At 41.2% G+C, this 20,176-nt stretch overlaps 1 protein-coding gene across 1 annotated transcript in view; it reads right to left on the reverse strand.

The window, feature by feature from the left end:
- Positions 1-20,176, reverse strand: part of TMEM135 (transmembrane protein 135) — a 180,085-nt gene that overhangs the window by 102,359 nt on the left and 57,550 nt on the right. Inside the window, exon 5 of the mRNA XM_083499784.1 lies at positions 12,930-12,995. Within this exon, the coding sequence (XP_083355910.1) occupies positions 12,930-12,995 (66 nt within the window). The remainder of the gene's footprint in view (positions 1-12,929; positions 12,996-20,176) is intronic.

The raw sequence follows: 20,176 nt of genomic DNA on the forward strand, positions 1-20,176 counted from the left end.
TGGAGAAAGGGCAATACTTGCCACACTTCTGCAAGATTCCAAAATCCAGTAGCAGCCCCAGAACAACTCGTTTTTCAGTAGCTTGAACACACGGAGTCCTCTCAAAAAACAGAAATACTTACATTCTATTTTTGTGTAATGAATGGAAAGACAGATTCACAGCTATAACAGGAGCTTCTATATAGGAGACTAATTAATGCCATATGTCTGTGCAAATTACTAAACCAGATGTGTTCCAGAGAGTAAGAAAATACTTCATATTCCAGTTTTCCAAAAAGCAACAACCACCAAGTGAAAAAAATGAGTTAGAGAACAAATCATAACAGTAGTTATCAATGATTTCTTCTTAATATATCTTTATATTCTGATTTTTAATATATATTCTATTCTATTGGGGGAGGGATTTGAAGGTCTAACAACAGAGAGTTGGGTAGCCAAAAGCCAAATTACCCAACTTCAGCAGTATGCCATCAAATAGGGGCCCAAATCAGCAATGTAGCACGACAGAGGTTGTGCACCTCCTGCCTGGTGGTTTCTCTTATATATCTGCTGTTGTTACGTTCTTTCTCCAAAATGACAGAAGGAGGTTTTAACATCACCGTTTTTAAAGCACAATTAGTGGTTTGGCAGATGACTGAGAAAGGCAAAATGGAAACAAAATGTGCACTTCATTGTATCCCAATTTAAAACAAAGAGCTACTCTCTGGCAAAGAGAGAGGATGGATGAATGAGTGTGTGTGTTAGGGGAAACACAGACATGACAGTCGTATTGTAGTGAGACCACACTGGAAATGTCCTCCCTACATTCAGTTCAATTCCTCTCCAGAGCTAAAACAGTGGTAGATGGAAGGTGAGAAGGTTCTTCAAATTTTAAATAGAAAGCAGTTGTTCATGTCTCAGGTTGGCGATCCTCCCTACATGTTTTCAGACACCTCAACCCAACCCATGAGTTTTAACAAGGAGAAATAGAAGATGGGCATAACCCAGACGATAACAATGGAAACCTTCCCAACAAAAAGCTATTGACTAACAACGAAAAGCCCTGACTAGCAACCAGAAGTTGTATGCCATTTGTAAGCTGGGTTGCCAACTTTAAGGAGCGCCATAGCTCAGTGACAGAGTACATACTGTATTTTATGCTCTATAAGACTCACTTTTTCCCTCCTAAAAAGTAAGGGGGAATGTATGTGCGTCTTATGGAGCGAATGCAGGCTGTGCAGCTATCCCAGAAGCCAGAACAGCAAGAGGGATTGCTGCTTTCACTGCACAGCGATCCCTCTTGCTGTTCTGGCTTCTGAGATTCAGAATATTTTTTTTCTTGTTTTCCTCCTCCAAAAACTAGCTGCGTCTTGTGGTCTGGTGCGTCTTATAGAGCGAAAAATATGGTGCTTTGAAAGCAAAAGGTCCTCCCAGGTCCACTCTCTGGCATCTCCATGAAGGACTGGGAAAGAATCCAGGCCGAAACTCTAGAAAGTCACTGCCAGTCAGTGTAGGCAAGGCTGAGTTAGGTAAATGACAAAGTAGTCTGGTCTCTGTTTATGGCAGGTTCCTGTGTTCCACAGTGCAACAAGCATGTACAGATTTCTTGAGGGGGTACCAAATAATGATCTGTGGAACTTTTAAGCATTTGCAGATGTCCAAGCTCGCAGCAAGCTTAAAATGTCCCCACAGCATTCAAATTTATTTGCTTTCAGCTTTAATGTTTGGGGTCACTGCATTTCCCAGCACATCCTCCTATATTTAGATGGGGATACAGGTTTTCAGAGATGCCAGGAAATGCTTTCTGCAGTTGCTCCCCAGGAGAAGAAACAAGGAGTTCCCATTCTCTAAACCCACATGGCCTTGTAATTGTACATCTGCCGGTTGATTTCCCATTATTCCTTCGCTTTATTGGACAGGCAGAATGCCAACCACAGAGGCTGCTCAAGCAAGTTGTGCAAATAGAGAAGAGAAGAGAAGAGAAGAGAAGAGAAGAGAAGAGAAGAGAAGAGAAGAGAAGAGAAGAGAAGAGAAGAGAAGAGAAGAGAAGAGAAGATCCATATGTGGTCCAAAGGAAAGCAGAGCAGTATCTTTGGCACCAGCTTGGCTGCAGGAGTTGCCAAGAGGCCTTTTCTTCCCCGAAGAAGAAACCTGCTTTTAGTTTATTGCTTATTTCAATTTTTACAATGTTTTAAATTCTTGTTAATTGTTTTTATCCATAATTTTACTGTTTTATATTTTTTGTAAACTACTTTGAGGCTCATTTTACAATCAGGCAGCATATACATTTTATGAAATAAAGAAATAAACCTCCTTTAAAGCTTTCTAAGTTGGTGGCCATCGCAACCTTTGTGGGAGCAAATTCCACATTTTAACTACAGTGGTGCCCCGCAAGACGAATGCCTCGCAAGACGGAAAACTCGCTAGACGAAAGAGTTTTCCGTTTTGGAGGTGCTTCGCAAAACAAATCTCCTATGGGCTTGCAAGACGAAAATGTCTTGCGAGTTCCTGCGGGGTTTTTTCCCTCCCCCCCCCTTTTTCTAAGCCGCTAAGCCGCTTATCAGCTGATCCGATAAGCTGATAAGCCGCTAAAAGCCGCTAAAAACTGCTAATAGCGCTAATCCTCTAATCCGTCAATGGGCTTGCTTCGCAAGACGAAAAAACCGCTAGACGAAGAGAATCACGGAACGGATTCTTTTCGTCTTGCAAGGCACCACTGTATGTATGTGTGAAGAAGCACTTTCCTTCGTCTGTCCTGAATCTCCAACATTCAGTTTCATTCAGTATCTCTGAATTCTAGCATTATCATGGAGATGCCAGACAGAGAATTTGGCATACGGAGCATGTGCCCTAAAATGAGCTCCAGACATTCCACATTGGCACACCTTTGTTCCAGTTCATAACATTGTGAATTCCCCACCTCTTCTCCCATTTGTGTGTGTTTTCTGTACGTATGAGTTTCTTCGTGTAAAAGGTGGGCTGTTCTATTTGAAGACAGTCAAGACAGCCCAAAGGTGCTGAAGATACACTTTTAAACCATCAGTGTGCTTCACCTTTAAAAAAATGGTACAGAGGATCCGGTCCTGCAGTTAATAGAATACCCTGATCCACTGTGCAGCAAAGAGGATGCGCAGTCAAAAGAATTTAAATAACCTAAAGAATTTAAAGAACCTAAAAAATAATTCTATTTCAATAAACATAGGTAAAGGTAAAGGGACCCCTGACCATTAGGTCCAGTTGTGACCGACTCTGGGGTTGCGGCGCTCATCTCGCTTTATTGGCCGAGGGAGCCGGCGTACAGCTTCCGGGTCATGTGGCCAGCAGGACTAAGCCGCTTCTGGCGAACCAGAGCAGCACACGGAAACGCCGTTTACCTTCCCGCTGGAGCAGTACCTATTTATCTACTTGCATTTTTGGCGTGCTTTCGAACTGCTAGGTTGGCAGGAGCAGGGACCGAACAACGGGAGCTCACCCCGTCACAGGGATTCAAACCGCTGACCTTCCGATCGGCAAGTCCCAGGCTCTGTGGTTTAACCCACAGCGCCACCAGTGTCCCTTTCAATAAACATAGTGTAATACTAACTGCAGCATAGTGGATTTGGTCTGTTTCACTGACTTTACTGTTCTATTACTCTTTGTTAAAACATCTCTTTGAGCTACTATGTAATGGAATCCCTCTCTCCTAGGAAAAAAAGACATACTCACACTTTTAGAATTTAAAGTCAGTTCAGTCTTAGTGAAATATTGGTAGAAATGATTTGAGGAAACACAGGATTCACTGGGCAAAAATGATAAAAATCCTACATATTCTGGAGCTGCACGCATTCTGCTAGGCACAGAAAGAATTGCATGGCGTCCAACCAATTCCAAATAGCTGGCATTGTCATAGGCTCCTATGATGTAATTGGAGGGAAAATTCCACAGTATTAACTTGCACTTAATCTTCATTTTGCCAAGAGTTAACATTCTTCAAGCATACATGTTAACAGGGTTACAGGGTTACAGAATTCTAGAAAAGCATTATTTTCTCACACTCTGACTGAACATTCCAGGAAACCTTTACTGTGCTCAGCTTTCCGCAAACATCACATTTGAGACAAACAAGTGTGAGATGTTTCAGCTCCCGGGACCATATTCTTAAACTCATCTGTTTCTTAAAAAAACGAAATTTCTCTAGACCATCAAACTAAACTAGGGTTGCTAATACAAAATGCTCATTTTAACAAGTGTGTGTTTGTATGTACAAAGGGAAACAATACATGTAGAATGGAAGTTTGTTATCTTCTCCACAAATTAACATGATAGCAGCAAAGCATTCAGACAACAAGGAGGGAAACCAGAGATGACTGAACAATCCGTGAGAACGGAACTTTTGAACCCACTGTAATAATGACATCTTTGTGATATGAAGGAGAGGGGTGAGGAGATCAGATGTCTAGGATCACATCACTATTTTGCTCCGTAATATGCCTGTGACTGGGGCCTGGCATGCCCTCAAGCTGAAACTATACATGAAAAAAAGGGGAAACATGCCGAAAACAATATTAATTAAATCAGAATCAGCTTTAAGAGTAACTTTCACTGCTTTTTCAGTCTATAAACTGCAGGAAGCAGTTTGTGAACTGAAGATCTCTTTCATGCACTATACATCTTATCAAACAGACAGATCATTATGCTGCTAAGTCAAGAGTTAAAAATAAAAAAGCACAATTATTCAGCAGTTTCAAGAATTCCCTTCTTAAAGAAGAAATGCCTTGTTTTAAAAGGTGCATTTCAGAATTACCCGTATTTGGACTGTGTTTTTAAAATTCTTCCTTTCTAGCAGCCTCTCATGCCTGGCACTGCCTGGGAATTCTACACCACCACACCCGCAAAAAAGGGTATTTTTTTAAAAAAGTGGTGGTTAAATCAGCATATTTTTGAAAGGTTAGTCCACAATCTTGATTCAAAACAGTGTCCAATTGTATCACATAGACATAAAACTGCTCCTTGATCTCTGGAACCATCATGCAAACTTTGGTTACAATAGTTTAAAAGGTGTCCAAATGCAAACCGAACAGGCGAACAACTTTCCAAAATGTATAGTAGATAAATCCTGGTATTAAAATAGTGATTTTTTTTCCAGATAATAAAATAAAAAGTTCTTTACTACATTTGCTCCTTATACCTGAAGGAGCGTCTCCACCCCCATCGTTCAGCCCGGACACTGAGGTCCAGCGCCGAGGGCCTTCTGGCGGTTCCCTCATTGCGAGAAGCAAAGCTACAGGGAACCAGGCCCACCCTGTGGAACGCCCTCCCATCAGATGTCAAAGCAATAAATAACTACCTGACATTCAGAAGACATCTTAAGGCAGCCCTGTTCAGGGAAGTTTTTAATCTGTGATATTTTAGTGTATTTTTGGTTTCTATGGAAGCCGCCCAGAGTGGCTGGGGAAACCCAGCCAGATGGGCGGGGTACAAATAAATAATAATAATAAGAATAATAATAAATAATAATAATAATAATAATAAGAATAATAATAAGAATAAGAATAAGAATAAGAATAAGAATTATTATTATTATTATTATTATTATTATTATTATTATTATTATTATTATTATTATTATTATTACATGCAACCAATCAGTCTAAGGAGCTCAGACAAGTGTTTATCCTCAAAACAACCTTTTGAAGTAAGCTAGGTTGAAATATTGTGATTTACTTGAGGTCACCCATTGAGTTTCATATGATTGTGTTCTGTGTGACACATGTGTTGCACTTTTGAGGGGTGCAGTTGGCAATTTCCATCAGGCTTTACCTAGTTACATGTTTCCATGGGGTAGCAATGATAAGACTTTTGCAGAGAAAACCAGTGGGGCTTTAAAAGCTAATAAACTGGCATAAGCATTTGGGGATTCAAGTCCAGTTTGCCATACTGTAAGCATTAAGTGAAATCCTGGTTTGTAGATGGTTTCTCATTTGTATGAGAAAATTTTATGGTGGGCATTGAACAGTAATGGTTACTGTAAGTGATAATAATAACTTAAATAAATAGACTTTTTAAACCTTTTAATAACACTTTTAACCTTTTACAATAGCAGCCTGGTGATGATTGTATTACTAAGATGATTGCATTGACACCTACAGTCAGACAGAGAACCATTATGTAATAATATAATAATAATTTATTATTTATACACCGCCCATCTGGCTGGGTTTCCCCAGCCACTCTGGGTGGCTTCCAAGAGAATATTCACAAGAAACACAGGTGTCCTGGCATGGGTAAGGCAATTAATACATGTATTTTGATTTTCTAAAAAACAAGCACACACAAGTAGTGGCATTAATTAGGGATGCGGGTGGCGCTGTGGGTTAAACCACAGAGCCTAGGATTTGCTGATCAGAAGGTTGGCAGCTTGAATCCCCGCAACGGGGTGAGCTCCCGTTGCTCGGTCCCAGCTCCTGCTCACCTAGCAGTTTGAAAGCATGTCAAAGTGCAAGTAGATAAATAGGTACCGCTCCGGCGGGAAGGTAAACGGCGTTTCTGTGCGCTGCTCTGGTTCACCAGAAGCGGCTTAGTCCTGCTGGCCACATGACCTGGAAGCTGTACACCAGCTCTCTCGGCCAATAAAGCAAGATGAGCGCCGCAACCCCAGAGTCGGCCACGACTGGACCTAATGGTCAGGGGTCCCTTTACCTTTACCTTTAACGGCATTAATTAAGACAAAGGGTATTTTACCATTCTACAGATGTGATGTGCCTGGTTTACCAATGCCAGGATAGCTACAGTTTCTATTACTGATCCTTGTAAATTATTCCCAACCCCACTACTAGTAATATCTCAGCAATTATCCTCCCTACCATAAAAGGTTAAAGCTGTGGATGTCTGCAGTGTTTGCATCCCATGACGATGCAACTTCCACTGTACAAGTTTCTCCTTTATAGACTTGCCGACTTGGATTTCATTTCATGCATCTGACTTGAGTGGGCTTGAGAGCACGGAAGCTTATGCCGTAATAAACTGGTTAGACTTGAAAAGAGCCAGTTTAATGTCTTTAAATCCATCCTTCTCATGCACACTTCAAAATGAACTGGCATGATTAGAAATAGGGAATTAGGAAACTGGTGATTCTGATTAAATTGTGATTATTAAGGTCTTGTCTCCAATTGCAATGTTTTAAATAGAATTTCAGCTATGAACTGGTTTCATTCTTTGCTCGCTTCCATAAACCCACATACAGTGGTACCTCTACTTATGTTCACCTCCAGTTACGAATCTTTCGGGATATGTATGCAGCAAACCCAGAAGAATTTTTCTGGTTTTCGCCATGCACACATGTGCAGAAGCGCTCTACCGCCCTGTGCGCATGTGCAGAAGCATGTGCAGAAGCTGGTTGCAGAAACCTTGGGATCTGACCAGAGCTCCAGAATGGATCACATCCGCAACCAGAGGTACCACTGTATGACCCTTCCTTCACACCTTTCACAATCACACCACTAGAGCCATTCTCCTCCCTCTCTCATACACATAAATGCATCACTCCTTTTGCAGTCACATACCCTAATTTTCAAGAAGATCAAACCTATCCATTCTTAAGGAAATCAGTCCTGAGTGCTCACTGGAAGGACAGATCCTGAAGCTGAGGCTCCAATACTTTGGCCACCTCATGAGAAGAGAAGACTCCCTGGAAAAGAACCTGATGTTGGGAAAGATGGAGGGCACAAGGAGAAGGGGACAACAGAGGACGAGATGGTTGGACAGTGTTCTCGAAGCTACTAACATGAGTTTGACCGAACTGCGGGAGGCAGTGGAAGACAGGAGTGCCTGGCGTGCTCTGGTCCATGGGGTCACGAAGAGTCGGACACGACTAAACGACTGAACAACAACAAACCCTAATTTTCATGCTTATGTGCACACTATTATTATTTCCACCCCTTCATTTGCCACTCAGCTGTCATATTCATACCTCTCTCATGACATTTGCTAGCATATCTGTAGTCCCAATGTAGTGATTTGCCCAGGCACTTCTAAATTTAGTGAATCATCCCCATCCCTACTCCAGAGTAGTGGAGCTAAGGGCTCTGCAGCATCCTGTGCACCCACCCAACCATGGTGCTAGGCAGCATCCTAAATCTATGACCTCTCCCTACTTTAATGCTAAATGTCTCTCTTGGGGCCCCTTCAAGTAGAATTAATAGATCCTGACTTGGACAGGAGTTCAGACAAATTAGGAACTTCTGAAGTTGCTGACACAGACCCTTTAAATTCTCATTATTTTTGATGAGCGGAACTTGCTGGGCACGGCAACTTCATTCAAGGAAGCCAAACGTGACACGATTGCAGAGCTTATTCCAAATATGTCTCTGTGGAAGAGCATGTTCTATCACAAAAGGCCTTTTCCTGCAACATCCCAAATCTTGCCGAGTGTTTCATTCTTGTCCGATCAGCTGCTTCAACCAGCGGAAGTAGATCTCTGCTTGACCACACAGATGCTATCAGTTCCAGAATAGTCTATAGATATAAGACCTCTTATCGCTTGTTACATTCTGCAGAGAAAGCTCAGAACAGGCCAAGTCCAATACATCCCTGCCCTCACCACAAAGTAGAAACTGGAACAAGCTGCGCCTGCATTTATTTGGATATGATTCCCTTCCTGAAGACCAGATCCGTCCCCAGAAAGAAGTTCAAATAAACACACCACAGCCCAATTCACTTATTTCTGCTGGGAAGGAAGAGGCTTGCGAGACCTAGAGACTCACACAAGGTGAAATGTTCTCCATCTGTAATTATGAAAAGCTGGGAACTAGATGAGCTAATCCTATCAGAGACCATTTTACAGCCCTCCCCCCCCCCAACTCCACACCATCAAGTACCTGCTCTAGGGACTTGGCAGAAGCTCATTCACAACACTTGCCAGGCAGCTGCCGAGATATTGCTTCAACCCTGGCCATATCCCAGTTGTTTGGCTGCCCAAGAAACATGATCTGTGCAGAAATCTCAAAGCTATTTGTGTGTTCATTAGAATATAGATGGGCAGTAAGAGAGCCTTGAAATTCAGCTTTCAGTAGGAACCTGGATGCGAGCCAGATCTGTCTCAATCTATTGCTGAAAACAGGAGCATTTTGAGATGCATTTTTCACCCCTACAGGATAGCAGAGAAAGGTGTGTAAGACGGTCGTAGAAATCAAGTTGGCAGCTTGCCCTAAGAGAAAAGAGAGATGCTGGGAAGAATCTAAAGGCCGGCTTCACAATGTTTAGGGAAAACACACTGCTCCTTAGCTCAGCAACCATATATCACTTGCCATCTGAAGCCTGAGTGTACTCTTCTGCTGGCATATGGATATTATCTTATACCTCCAGATTCCCAGTGCCCTTTTGCAGCCAATAAATGGGAATTTTGCTGACATGGTCCTTACTGTTTAACCCTTGAGACAGAAACACCCATTCATTTTTATTTTTATTTTTATTTTTATTTTTATTAGAATTTATGTACTACTCTTCATTTAAGGATCACATATAAAACACAAATATAAAACACAATATAAAAACACAAAAATACATACTCTCATAACAAACAATTATACTCCACACACACAGTATTTATGGCAAATACGTTCACATTCTTGCAAGTTTAATTTGAGAATTACAACACAAAATTGCCCAGGATGTCTTAAAAAAACAACAACAACCCAACAACCTCAAGACTTTGAGTAAAAACCTTAGGAAATCAGGGGAGCAAAGGGCTGGATTCGTAAATAAGACGAGTGTTGCTTAGCAGCAGGCAAACAGTGTAATTTCCTCCAAGAACTTCCCTGAGAATCATACCATTTTGGGAAACATGGGAGAGGATCACAGTTGCCTTTGTCCAGCAAATCTTTATTCCCAAAGTGCTATTTTCAGAATTATATCCAGCTTTTCTATATCTGATATAATATGGCAGGAGGCAGGTGACACTATGAAATAAGCCTCCTTAATGACAAGTATCTCAGTTAATTTATTTGGGGCCTGAGAGGCTTCAAGAGGCAGAAACTTAAAAGACAGATGTCTTGCATCTTTCATGGTCCCTTGGTGATGGTCCTCAAAACACAAATGACAACTATTGTTAAAGGCAGAAAAAGAGGGTATAGAGAAAGACAGGCATGGCTAGAAATAAAATCGCAGCTCAATGCTCTTTAAATTCCCAGTGCTCGAAAGTTATGTTCAGGACTGACAAAACCTTTACAAAATAGTCAGACATCAACATAATGGCTAAGAGCGAGAGGAGAAATGGATGACCTCTGAACCACTAAACATTCTCCAAAAAGCGAGTCTTGATAGAAATACTTCAGCAACAAGGAGAGAAATGTGCTCAATCCTGAAGGCAATTATATTCTTGAATTTCATTACCTCCCCTGATACTATTAGACTTCTTGGAGATCAGTCAACTTCATGACCATAACCAGTCCTGAGGTAATTTTTCACAACCCTGTGGCTGTTGTTGAACAGGAAAACCAGTCCAAGAATTATCTGTCTCACTTGGATGAATGACACTTGGCAGCAACGGATTCCAAACCTCATGCCAAAACCTTGTCAATAATTCTGTAATCCATATGTAAACAGCAAATAACACAGCTTTCAGCACAAAAACCTGGTTTCTTATGTGGAAAGGTTGACAAAAGTAAACTATATTCATAGCCAGAGAGGCTATGGAGATGACTCTCCTGGCATGCAGAAAAGCTGTAAGCAGGAAATAAGGGGGAAGATTTCCCTCAAATATTCAGCATTATAAACTGCAAATCCATCTGGACCTGGAAACAAGCCAACAATGAAGAGTCCTTAGTGACTTCTCTTGTTTGAATAGTGGGTTTTTTTTATTTAAAAAAAGCTGTTTGCTTCAGTGCAATGTGAGGGTCTGTTATTAATTCAGAACTAGTCTTGCTTTTCTCTGCCTGTCCCCAGCACCAGCCGCACTTACCACATTGACAGAAATTATCTTAAATATGTTTTTAAATAATGCATTATTTTAATATATGCTAGGTGATGTGTACTGGTTAAAACCACCAAGGATCTGACCACAGGCTTTTCTGTCTATGCTCATCCAATCTGTATCATTTCCTCAGCTTCCCAACAATTTAGCTTTTGGGGATTTCACCACCAGATTAGCACTTCTGAACTGAGCAAGTAAACTTGGAACGTCCAAGTATTAATCTCTCCAATTCTGGCTTTAACTGCATTTTCAGTAAGAGCACACAAACACTCAGCATCTGCATTTTTCTTTTTACTTTTTATTTCTAAAATGTTTATGCCACTTAACATAATAATAAAAACTCTACACAGTTTACATTAACAGATCAAATCTGTTATAATATCCTAAAAATGAATTTAAAATAAAATGCAATTATACATTGCAAACAAAACAAATTAATTATCTTCATAGCCACAAATCTGAAGGTTCGGTCCTTTTATAGAACTCGGTTATATATGCTTTCCACTTTCAAAGTACAGGATAACCCTTGCAAGTACAGCATCAAGCTCCTTCTAGAAAGATACACAGGCTGAACAAACCTATGAAGATATTCTTGCAATCCTTTAGTGCAAGTTTGATTTATTAACCTGGAGATCATAGCATCACCCTTTAAACAACTGTTCATTCACCTAAAGGCAATCACAAGCCCTCTATATGCTTGTGTGACTATGTTCATATTGGTATTCCTTATAAAGGCCAAAATATATGGCGTTTCATGGTGTACTCTTCCCCATTAACTCATACACTATATCTTGTGAACTCTGTTCGATCTAAAATACATAGACACTTCAATAAGCAGCAAGCCAACTCACACATATATTCCAGCTTTGCAATGTGTCAACTGACAAAGAGTTTTTGAAGAACTCCCTGGACAACAGACTGCAGGATGGTTCACCTGTTCCATTGGTAAAGCCTTTAACTGACCCTTTTTACCAAAGGTGCAAATTCTGGTTACAGTGAGTCATCTTTGATTGGTGATTATATCCCCTGTTGTGGTTAAAGCTTGGTGGGCATATGCTTTGAATTGTTATATGGTAGCCTGGTGGGCATGTGCATTTGTACTCAGGGAAAACTGAGTTGAACCCTTCTTTTCAAAGTCTCAATTTCTGCTCTCGCTTACACAGTCTGTAGATACCTGCTAGTTGCTGTATTTTGAGTGATGTTCTAGTGCCCAAAGATCAATAAAACTGATGAAGTGCAGGATATAAATTGAACAAATAAATAAATACAACATAAAGGAACAAATCTTGCTGAAACTGAACATAACACATGTTCATCAAAATTGCTCATAACCTCTACATTACTCTGGATTACATTCTCTTAGGTCCATTGCAGATGGAATACTGGTTAAGAGACCAGGAGCACCTCCCTTCTCCCACTTGAATTCCCTTACCTTTTCACTATGTCAGGGTTCCCCATGATTACTATGGCGCAGCTGCAACTTTGGATTATGGTCACCACGAAGAAGGGATGACCACTAAATTCAACAATGAAACAGGGTCATGTCACAAACATTGTTCATTATACAAGTGGGATCTGGGAGGGGGTGAAGTTGCAGTTGGAGGGTCCCTATTCACTGTTTCAGGCATCCACATCTTATTTCAATATACTCCATTTCCTCTTCCCTTTTCCCATCTCCTGCATCACTCTCAACATCCTATGGCAACTGAGCATGCTCAGTCCTCACCAGTGTGGGGAGTGTGCCTCATTAGGTTTCTTTTCTTCTAAAGATTTATTGAAGTTCTTCTTAGCCTGTCACCTACCCTCCTTCCTGTGTATGATGGAGGGGTCCTGCTCTTTTGACAACATAAGAATTGCATCTCCCCCACCCTGAACAGAACATTTCAATTTCTAAATCATCATCATCATCATCTTTCAACAACTCTAAGTATTTTTTGCTCAAGATGGCACCAAGTTCAGTTCTAAGACTATAAACAGCAGGAGAAAACAAACACAGTCTTACCTCTCCGTGTCTTAAAGGAGTAATTGTTCCTCTTGACACCCCCATGCGAAATAGAGCTTCGGTGGCCTGCGTACAAAAAAGTAAAGTTATTTCAAAAAGCAGTCAAATCTGGAATCCTTTTTTCAAATATCCACAAAAATAAAACCATACCTACATGGCAATCCTACACACACTAGCTTAAGAGGTAAGTTCCACTGAAGTCAATGGGACTTACTTCCAAGTCAACAAAGAGAGGACTGCAGTTATTAAATAATTTCTGTACACTGTATTCTTTCCAGGTGAAAGTGTTAAATGAAGGAAATTTTTACACAAATAAGTTGACACTTTGCATGCTGATGGGGAAAAACAAACATGAACATACACATCCACACCCAATAAACAGCATTTAAAAATGTTACTTTATTACAGAAAAGTAATAACAGATATAACTCATGAAATGAAGAGATCTGTCTTCTGTGTAGCTCAGCTCAACAGCTTTTAGAGAAAGCTAATTATAAAGAAAACATAAGCCTTTTCAACAATGGTCACCCATAAAATAATGCAGGCACTGAATAATCCTCTTTTCTGACCACCAGTAGCACCATGCAGTGATTAAAAAGAGAAAACAAAGAAAGAGAAAAATAGTTGAACAAATTGCTTGCCGTTTTTATCAGTGTTTCTGACTGAATGAACTAAATGGTTGGGTTAGAAAGACTCATCCCATTACAAGAGGAATGCCCTTTCATTCATTGTAAGGAGAGGAACATGACACAGATAGCTTTTTAAACGCACAACATACATGGTGAATTGCTTTCCTAAAATGGCATAGTGAGGTACAACTTGCTGTTGAAATGGAACACACAGGATGAAACAGTTAAATCGGCTATGATTAAGTGGGCTCAGGATGTTGGACATAACATTATGTCAGCTGACTGGGAATGGTTATGGAACACCGGTATTAAATTTACGGCATGTAATGCCTTAAAGGAAAACATCATGAAAATGGTATACAGGTGGTACATGACCCCAGTCAAGCTGGCAAAAATCTATCATTTGCCCGATAATAAATGTTGGAAGTGTAAAGAGACTGAAGGTACCTTTTATCACCTTTGGTGGACATGCCCGAAGATTAAGGCCTTCTGGGAAATGATCTACAATGAAATGAAAAAGGTACTTAAATGTACCTTTCCTAAAAAACCAGAGGCCTTTCTCTTGGGCATTGTCGGCCAATTGGTGACAAAGAAAGATAGAACTTTTTTCATGTATGCCACAACAGCAGCAAGAATACTCATCGCAAAGTATTGGAAGACACAAGATTTACCCACTGTGGAAGAATGGCAGATGAAAGTGATGGACTATATGACACTGGCCGAGATGACAGGCAGAATCCGTGACCAACGAAAAGAGACGGTGGAAGAAGAGGGGAAAAAATTTAAAAGCTATCTTAAGGACTACTATAAACTTAATGAATGCTAAAATGTTGTGGTTTCCAGAAGCAAAAGGGTACAGGGATACAAGGCTAGACTATAAAAGAGGACTAAGATGATAGAGATTGGAAAGTAACAATTGGGAGTTGCTAGTTGAATTATGGACATTGGGATGCAGAGAGGGGGGGTATGGGGAAGTCCAAGAAAAGAGGTTTATGAAAATACGTTTGAAACTATACGTGTATGTTTGTCATTTTTAGTGTTTGTTTGTTTTTCTTAAAAATGTTGTAAAATCAATAAAAATTTTATAAAAAAAAAATGGCATAGTGAGGTGAGCATGAATGCATAATACTTTTAACTGTCCCTTGCACTTTCCACTGGTTTAAAAGCATTTTATTTCCTCATACTTTTAACTTTTTGTTTCCAATGAATGCCCCCGCCTACTCGCAAACTTTTATTTATTAGCTCATTTACACCCACATAAGTCCATACCAGCTCCAATACCTACTTCTGTTTCTCCCTCTTGAAGATTAAAGGGGTGAGAACCTCATGCAACCTTTTGTGTTCTTCAGAATTGATTCCTTTCATCCATTCTTTCCACCAACATTTTAAGGATGTTTCACCCAAATAGAACATTCTGTCAAGACTGCTAAGCTCCCTTTGTTTCCATTGAAAACCAGTGGTGTGTGTGACTTTCCTTCTTCTCCCACTGGCAAGAGATCTCTTTTAATATGCTTGTACTCACACAGCTAAAATAAATTGTCAAAGCTCCTAAAAGAAAAAGAGAGGTGTTCACATCATTTGTGAATCTAGGGCCACAGATTCCTTGATAGGATCACCCCTCACATGCATTGAGTGCAGCTAAGAAGATTAGAACTAGACTTCCTACTTAAACTGGAGGGAAAGGCCTAACATGCACAAAAGCTTCAAGAACAGGAGCAGCAGCAGCAGCTGACTATTTAAGGGGTTATGTAATTAGCCAATACAAAGAGCAAGACTGGGAAGTATAAGAAGATGTCATGTTAACATAAAACCCCCGTGGCTATAGCAAAAATGTTAAGCAAGTTGATAAAGTCTACCCTTATAAAATTCACTTTATGGAAAAAAATTATTTTAATTTTAAAAAATGTTTAAAACCTCATAACATAAAGGGGAGAATTGAGAAATTTAAATTTGGGGTGCACACGAAAGCTCATACCAAGAACTAACTTAGTTGGTCTTTAAGGTGCTACTGGAAGGAATTTTTTTTATTTTGACTATGGCAGACCAACACGGCTACCTATCTGTAACTGAATTAACACAGAAATTTAAATGCTTTCGAAATTTCATACACAACCTCAACATGCTCTGCTCAAAGTGTCTTTCAGATTTTAATAGCGCACTACTGCTGCACAGAGTTAGAGCTGCAATGTACTTAAGCTCTGCTCCCATGAAAGAATCCAACAGTTTTAATATTCTACATCAGAATATTGACTTGACCACCATACTTCCATGTTCCGATAACCTCCAGACTGTATTATTGCAATGCACTCTACATAGGGATGCTCTTAAAGATGACTCAGAAACTTCCACTGATAAAAAAAATGTAGCAGTCAGATAACTGGCTGGGCATCTAGATCACAAGTTAAAGTGAATGTATTTGCCATATAACCCGTGTTTTAAAATAGCAGCATTATTTGCCAGTTCACTTCTGGGCCCAGTCCAAAGTGCTCATGTGCTTGAATAGAATCTCATGAAAAAGCACCCTGAACTCTGAAAAAACTACCATAGTAGGTGAGCGCATGCTGTTAGTAGGCACTCCAAAAATCCAGCTTTTGCCATGGTAGCCTGCACCTGAGAAGGGAAGCTCTGGTTTTGGCCTAAAGAAGCAAGAGAAGAGCCTCCATTACTGTAACTGAGGCGGTGCATGTTCAAGCAAAGCTGAGTTACGCCGCCTCTCATCTTAAATGCACTGATTGCTTTCTCCTTCACTGTAAATCTCTGCCATAGCCCCGTAAAGGAAACTAAAGCATCAGACTCCTTGAAGTGTTATGCCAAGATATGATCACCTAAAATGTCACTCCTCTGGCTTCTCCTATCCTCCTTCTAACCAAGTTTGTTTCAATAGCTCCAGGCTTTTGCCACAAGAGCCAAAAAGACATGTTGATCCCTTTTCCCCTGGGAAAGCAGAATAAGGATGATTTTTTAAAAGACCTTTCTCAGACATTGAGAACAAATACTTCCTGGCTGGCACCATTTCAATACTTTTAACACCTGATCATTGCCAGCAAGACAGTATTTAAGAGGCTTTGTCTTTTCTCCTTACCAACAAAGGTATAAAAGAGCTATCAGCTCCCTGCACAGGGCCTTTCTTATGTACTTTCCCCCCACCCTCCTTCTCCTTCCATTATCTTTCTCTTTCTGTTGCTAAAGAGGTACCTCAAACTACAACACATCTACCGCAGAACAAGGGCATGTATTAAATCTGCCTTCTCTCTTCCCTCTAAAGCTTCTATCCCTGCCCCCACCTGCCTTTCCATTTTCAGCTTGCATTATTTCCCTGATTATGCTCTTTTCTTCTTCCTGGGTTGTCTCCCCACAAAATACCACTCTGCTTTGCTCATTACACACAGTGCAAAAGCAGAGCTTTAATACTCTGCCATTGACCCCAAGTCTCCCACTTGCATTCTTTTTAGTGTTACCTACAAACGTGCTCAGAGCTCAGCCTGCCTTCTTCCTCCGACCACTTTTCCATACAACTCCATATTTTCCAATATGTTTTAGCATATAATTTGACAGTTTTGTTCATTTTATACTTCTTAACCCTTATACTTCTTCTTAACCCTTGGGGTACCAAATTATAGGTTGCATCCAGGTTTCAATGTCAAACGATCCAAACGGGGCAGGAGACAAATCAGAGTTGCATGCGAGAACTGCTGTCTTGCATGTAAACTGCACACTTTACAATGGTGAGCCTCTTCTTCTCAAAGACTCTCCTTCAACTCTAATCTGGCAGCAACAGGCTGTAGGGGAGGGAGAGATGGGAAGCAGGGCCCATACCATCGTCTGCTGAAAAACCAGCTACATTGGGTTCCTCCAGTCCCTGAAATGTTTACATAACAACTGGTTGTTTTAAGTATTACAGTCATACCTCATGTTACGTTTGCTTCATGTTACATTCTTTCAGGTTACGTCCCGCGGTGACCCAGAAGTACCAGAAAGTGGTACTTCCGGGTTTTGCCGCTCGCGGATGCGCACAAGCGCTAAATCGCGCTTCGCACATAACCACCAAATCATGCCGCACAGATACGGCGCTTCAGGTTGCGCTCTTTTCATGTTGTGAAAGGGGCCTCCGGAATGGATCCCATTCGCAACCAGAGGTACCACTGTATTTGAAAACTGGTGCCTGAGTTTGCTCCCCCCCCCTTCTCTCTCCCTATCCCTTTTTTTCTTTTATGTCACATATTTTAGACTGTAAACCAACAGGCAGGGATGGCCTTGCTTTAAGTGGTTTTATGCAAGCGGCTCTTCAAACCTTTTTGGTTGAATAGCAAGTTAAAAATACTGCAAATATCCTATTTAATGGAATCTAATGCTCACCTTTTTTTGGCCAAATTACATTACAAAAATTAAGGTGCACATTAGATTCGATGGCACATTTACATTTGCCAGCAAATACTTTGTTTGGTTTCAAGGTTCTGAAAACTGAGGTGCGCATTAGATTCGACGGCGCATTAGACTCAAGTAAATACGGTAAATAAAGGCATGGCATCTCAAGCTGTTATCTCGGCCAGGAAAAAAGAGCAAGAAGCCAAAGGGGTTCACAATTAGAACTTAAATAAATCCCTTCCCAGCCTCCTGACCAAGGTCATTAGGAAGGAGAAAACGTTAGCTCCATATTAAGACACACACCAACAGCTAATGAAGAGCCGCTTTAGCAGGAGCTCCCAATAAATTTATGTTCTGCCACTAATCTGGTGCCAGTCTGGGCAAGTGTGAACCCCTCCTCCTGGATGACTAGGGATTTGCAAGCCAGGAGGGGATGCAATCCCAGTTGGCGGATTACCCTCCTGTTGAAAAAGGAAAGAATAGTTCTTCACATTTCAAGTACTGCCTGTCATATACCGTTTCATGTACATAGTAGCATTCCTACGCCAATTAAAGTGACTGCTCGATTATCAAATACAACAGCAAATCCACTTTGTAAAGATCAATAAAATAAGATGAATTCTATTAAAAGTCCTTTCTATGCAAAACTCAAATGGCCTGCTGTATCAACAGACTCCTAAGCAACCTGCACCCACAAGTATTAACACTGGATAATCCAGAGCTTTCCAAACTGTGTGTCAGCTGCAGTGTGTAGGTGTGTTGCAAGAACGCTCCCCATGCTCTTCAAGGGGCTGGAAAGCGGTTAGTTTATCCTACAGTTTGCTAGTAAAACTGAACTGCCATGTCACAAAATGATGCATGTCTAAAAGGTGTGTCACCAACATGAAAAGCTTGGAAAGCTCTGGGATAATCCATCCGCCCTTCAGATAAGTAAGGGCAAATGTACAGAAATACATTTAGGCAATGAAATGCTGTGCCACTGCAGACCTTTAAAGGGGTCCTGAAAACTTGCTTGTTTTCTATTGGGTTCTGTTAAACAGCATTGTAATCAGGTTGCTGATTAAATAAAGTTTAATTATAGTTATTTATCAGATCTTAGTGTTTTCGGTGGTCTAGATGTATTTTAGTATTGATGCTGATTCTTATCAGTTCTTTGTTTTTAGTGTTACGTGTCTATTGCGTGGCGAGTTCCCGCCCCCCACCAGGATAAAGACACGAGACACCATAATATAAGGTTAATTGGGCGAATTAGGCCACAACTTTATTGAATTCAGGAATGAGAGGCAAGGGAGGGAGGGTGGGAAAACGTGAGGGCTAGCCGGCGAAAAGAGGGCGAGCCCCCTCAGCACCGGCCCTAAATAGGACAGGCCTCGCCCCCCCAGCCAGCTGGTTGGCTGGCTGGGGGGGGCAGGCCCGGCCGGGATTCCCCTGCTCTCGCGGGGGCTGCAACCAGCCCCCGTTCACGTGGGGTGGGCGTGAAGCCCGCAACCCCACCTCCTGGGCAAGCCGGAAGTGGCTTTGGGGTTTTTTCTAAGCTTTCTGAATAAGAGGAACAACCACCAGTAACAACAGATGTAGACAAATACAATTTATAAAGTTTCTCCAAATTTAGAATTGTGAAATAGCTTCCACATGGAAGCTCACAGAAACTTTGGGAAACGCCAGCCCACCCCTTCCCAAGCACTGAAAAGGCATTGTGGTATCTAATCAATGGCCAACTCAATGGGGGACTGACTGGGAACATACCCAAATAGTGTATGAAGGATATGATAAATGAAACTACACTTGGCACATAATGGGGCACACAAACACTTTAAGATTGCTATATACTGTATAGCCAAGATGACTCCACAGCCAGAAGCGGATTCTGATTAAGAATCCTAAAGGAATTTGATCTTTGCAAATTCCACTATGAACTATCTGATCCCACACCTCCCAAAGAAATACAAGAAAGTTACAAATTCAGAAGGAAATGTGCTTAAAATCCATAGCTAAATGCAATTTTTGTACTGGTTTCTGTCATGAGTCCCAAGTGTCCTTGAGGGGCTGGTCTTTTCAGGACAAGGGGTGGGGGGAGTTTAAGGTGCTGCCCAATGGCAGCCCTGGTAAAGCCACATTAGAACCCCAGGAGTCATCCGAGCTGCAAGGGGGTGGGGAGTTTGATCCCAGGGAGGAATCCAGTGGGTTGTCACCTTGCTGGGGCTCGTCCTGCCTGCCCGACTCCCATTTTGGTACCCCTCCCGCGCCACCAGA

Source organism: Podarcis liolepis, assembly GCF_965112155.1.
Source record: "Podarcis liolepis genome assembly, chromosome: 4".
Classification (NCBI taxonomy): Eukaryota; Metazoa; Chordata; class Lepidosauria; order Squamata; family Lacertidae; genus Podarcis; species Podarcis liolepis.